We start from the raw sequence: 765 nt of genomic DNA on the forward strand, positions 1-765 counted from the left end.
AGAGCTCAGAAAACCTATCGTGGGAGACACAGACGGACGCAAATCCAAGAGTTCTCGCTCAAAGAATCGTGTCTACGGATGCTCAAATCGAAGCAAACTCGAGAGGCTTTTCGACCTTTTCTTCTTTTCCCATAAATACAGATTTCTCTGTTCTTGAAGAAACAGGGAGTGAATCACAATATGCTAATCTGTTAGCCTCATCAAACCAAGATTTACATATAGCTAGTACTCCTCAAATCCCAGGAGACGTAGAGCAGAAAGAGCAAAGTGAAAACCATTTAAACAGCCCGGGATGCCTTCCAGAGTATAATACCATTTACAAGCCATCTATGATCAACTGGGGGAAACGAAGCGATGGTAATGCAATTGTTATATCGACGTCAGTCATAACAGATGCTTACAACGAGATCGCAACCTGGAGAAAAAACGTTTTTCTTGTACCGTATGGGAAAATAGGAAGAGATTTTATTGATCAAGTGACTTTGCATATTAATGACTGGAATAGTGGTTCCGACAATCAGCACATATCCCTGAAAGCAGCTTTTGTGCTCCTCGCTGTAGGGCTCCAAAAGCCAAGCCCGAAGTCTAAGGCAAAAGATCATCAAGATGTCTTGTCTAAGCGCCTAATACTTTGGAGGCAAGGTGAAATTAATAAGTTATTACGCGAAGGTAGAATTATTCAAGGTCGTATCGGAAAACTCAAGGCGTCGGAACCGCCCGATAGATCTAAGGTTTTTGCTAAGCTTGTACTGGAAGGTCAAATCA

General features: G+C 42.1%; 1 protein-coding gene across 1 annotated transcript in view; it reads left to right on the plus strand.

The window, feature by feature from the left end:
• The first annotated feature begins 207 nt into the window (after window positions 1-207).
• LOC140938574 (uncharacterized) overlaps window positions 208-765 on the plus strand; it is a 3,136-nt gene continuing 2,578 nt past the window's right edge. Inside the window, exon 1 of the mRNA XM_073388066.1 lies at window positions 208-765. This exon is cut by the window's right edge and continues 2,578 nt beyond it. Coding sequence (XP_073244167.1) covers window positions 330-765 — 436 coding nt within the window. The 5' untranslated portion in view covers window positions 208-329.

This window comes from Porites lutea, chromosome 5 (assembly GCF_958299795.1).
Source record: "Porites lutea chromosome 5, jaPorLute2.1, whole genome shotgun sequence".
In the NCBI taxonomy this organism is placed as follows: domain Eukaryota; kingdom Metazoa; phylum Cnidaria; class Anthozoa; order Scleractinia; family Poritidae; genus Porites; species Porites lutea.